At 31.7% G+C, this 2149-nt stretch overlaps 1 protein-coding gene across 1 annotated transcript; it reads right to left on the bottom strand.

Annotated features, from left to right (window-relative positions):
* Positions 1–386: 386 nt before the first annotated feature.
* On the bottom strand, positions 387–1885 carry LOC145306081 (uncharacterized). The gene has a single exon (XM_080148008.1). The coding sequence runs from the start codon at positions 1651–1653 to the stop codon at positions 541–543; it is 1113 nt and encodes a 370-aa protein (XP_080004134.1). The 5' UTR covers positions 1654–1885; the 3' UTR covers positions 387–540.
* Positions 1886–2149: the final 264 nt, after the last annotated feature.

The raw sequence follows: 2149 nt of genomic DNA, 5'->3' as shown, positions 1-2149 counted from the left end.
TACCATAAGGGAGGGGGCAGTTGTGACACTTTTAGAAACCAAAGCTACAGGAATTCAACTTTAAAAAAATAGTTACAGCACTGAAATTTGGAATGACATCATATTAAAGAGGTACAACATGGAACTGTAAAGAAAAGTTGGTGAAACTGCCGCTATCGCCGTTTTCCGCAAAAAAAATCGGTGATATCGGCAGTTCTGCTGCCATTTCTTCACAGTTCCACATTGTACCTCTTTAAAGCAACTGTCATACCAAATTTCAGTGCTGTAACTCCTTTTTTTAGTCTATTTCCTTTGATTTTCAGTTTTGGTTTCAAAAAGTGTCACAACCACCTCCCCTTTTTGAATAACTGGATGACTACCTAAACTATGTAAAATACAAAGAAAGATAACTCATCAAGAATATATTATCATTAAATTATAGACAAAAGACAAGACTGTAAAATAGCTAATTTAAATACTAAAACATATTATGACAATTATAAATACATAAAAAAATATTCCTATTTAAAAGTTTGAATACTTTGAATAAAGTAAACTATTTTATTTTCTTATTCTTTTACAAATGGTTTTATGATTTGTCCAATCAAGTTTTTGACAAGCTTTGCTACAGTAACGAACTAATTTACAAGCAGCACATTTCAGTGATGATCTATTAGAGCAATATTCACACATTTGTAATTTAGTTTTAATGTATTCTAACATATCCTGTGTTCCAAATTTTTCAAAATAATTACGAATTTGATGTGATGATGTAATAAGTTTGGGTGTAGCATTTTCTTCAAGTAGAGGATAAAGAACCCCAAATTGGGCTTCACAGTGGTTAGGTGGTAGACAAGTTGCATAGTCAAGTGGCTTCCAACCTCTATGATCTTCAAAGTTACATTCAGCTTTGAATACAACTAGATTAATTGTCATTTTAATCAATTCTAGTCGTGGAAAAGCAGCCACAATATAATGGAGGGCGGTGTGACCCCAAATATCATTAGCATTAGGATCTGCACCTAGATTTAAAAGCTCAATTAATATTTCTTCATGTTTGTTTTCATTACACCTAGTATACATTGCAGTAAACTCCTTTGAATCGTTAGGAAAAAGAGTACGATCAGACCATGTAAATAAAATAACACCAAGGATTGGAGCAAATAAAGGACTGTACTGACAGTAACCCTCTCTTCTTTCCAAGGCATGTATTAACTCCAACTCTGTAAACTTGTTGATATGGGCCTTAACCTCAGTTAGGTTTCCAAAGTAACAATCCATGAAGAAATCGCTGTAATATCCACATCCAATTGGATTGAATTGACTTCCAGGAAGATCTATTCCTTTTGTAAGTATATGAGTGCTTAAATCAACTTTTTCTTCATTTCTGGATGTGACAAAAGTTGGATTTTGGTAGTTTGGTTTTGGTGGATTTTTCTTCAAAAATCTTATTAATTCTTCAGCAGATTTGTCTGAATTATTATTGAAATATATCTTCTGGCATTTGATTAAAAATTCTCCAACTTCAGGTTTATAATCTTGCCCAAGGTACTCAATAGGAAATGGCATTTCACTCAGTTCAAAAAAGTTAGTAGCTATTGTTCTTAATTTTTCATATAATTCATCATTGGTTTGACAATCAAATGAGGAAAGAAACGATAGATATGAGCTCATTTTGATGGATTTTTTTAGGATTTCTGAAAAATATTGAATCTGTCTTGAAAGGGTCGAACCTAGCAATATTTATTACTTTTTAAGTTATCAACATAAAAGGTAAAATTTAGTTGATAAGATTAAAAATCTTCTGATGATTTATCTTACCCACTCAACAAATAAGGTGTATAAGGTTCAGTCTAACACTACATTTAATTATAAAGTCTGAAATTTGAGAGTTTTATTACTTGCAATCAATTCAATTGTTTGATGCTTTAATACAGAACATACATATGAATGTGTCAGTGAAAAGGGATATTGATTGTGACAAACAATTTTAAGTGAAAATTTTCCCACAACCCACTTCCTTCTTTTCACACTCTTCTTATCCACTTCCCTTTAATTACAGAACAAAAACAAGTTTAATGCCAAGTGGCGTACAACAAATATTCAAATTTTCATCAATTTCAAATGGAATTGTTTTGCTGAATCATCGCCCCTGATGAACATACCCAAA

Source organism: Acartia tonsa, chromosome 14 (genome assembly GCF_053477335.1).
Source record: "Acartia tonsa isolate MP-2025a chromosome 14, ASM5347733v1, whole genome shotgun sequence".
In the NCBI taxonomy this organism is placed as follows: Eukaryota; Metazoa; Arthropoda; class Copepoda; order Calanoida; family Acartiidae; genus Acartia; species Acartia tonsa.
The sequence above is the reverse complement of the archived record's forward strand: the minus strand, read 5'-3'. Positions and strand labels throughout refer to the sequence as shown.

Coding starts and splice junctions, on each gene's coding strand:
- LOC145306081 (XM_080148008.1), bottom strand. CDS start 1,653: ATGAGCTCATATCTATCGTTTCTTTCCTCATTTGATTGTCAAACCAAT.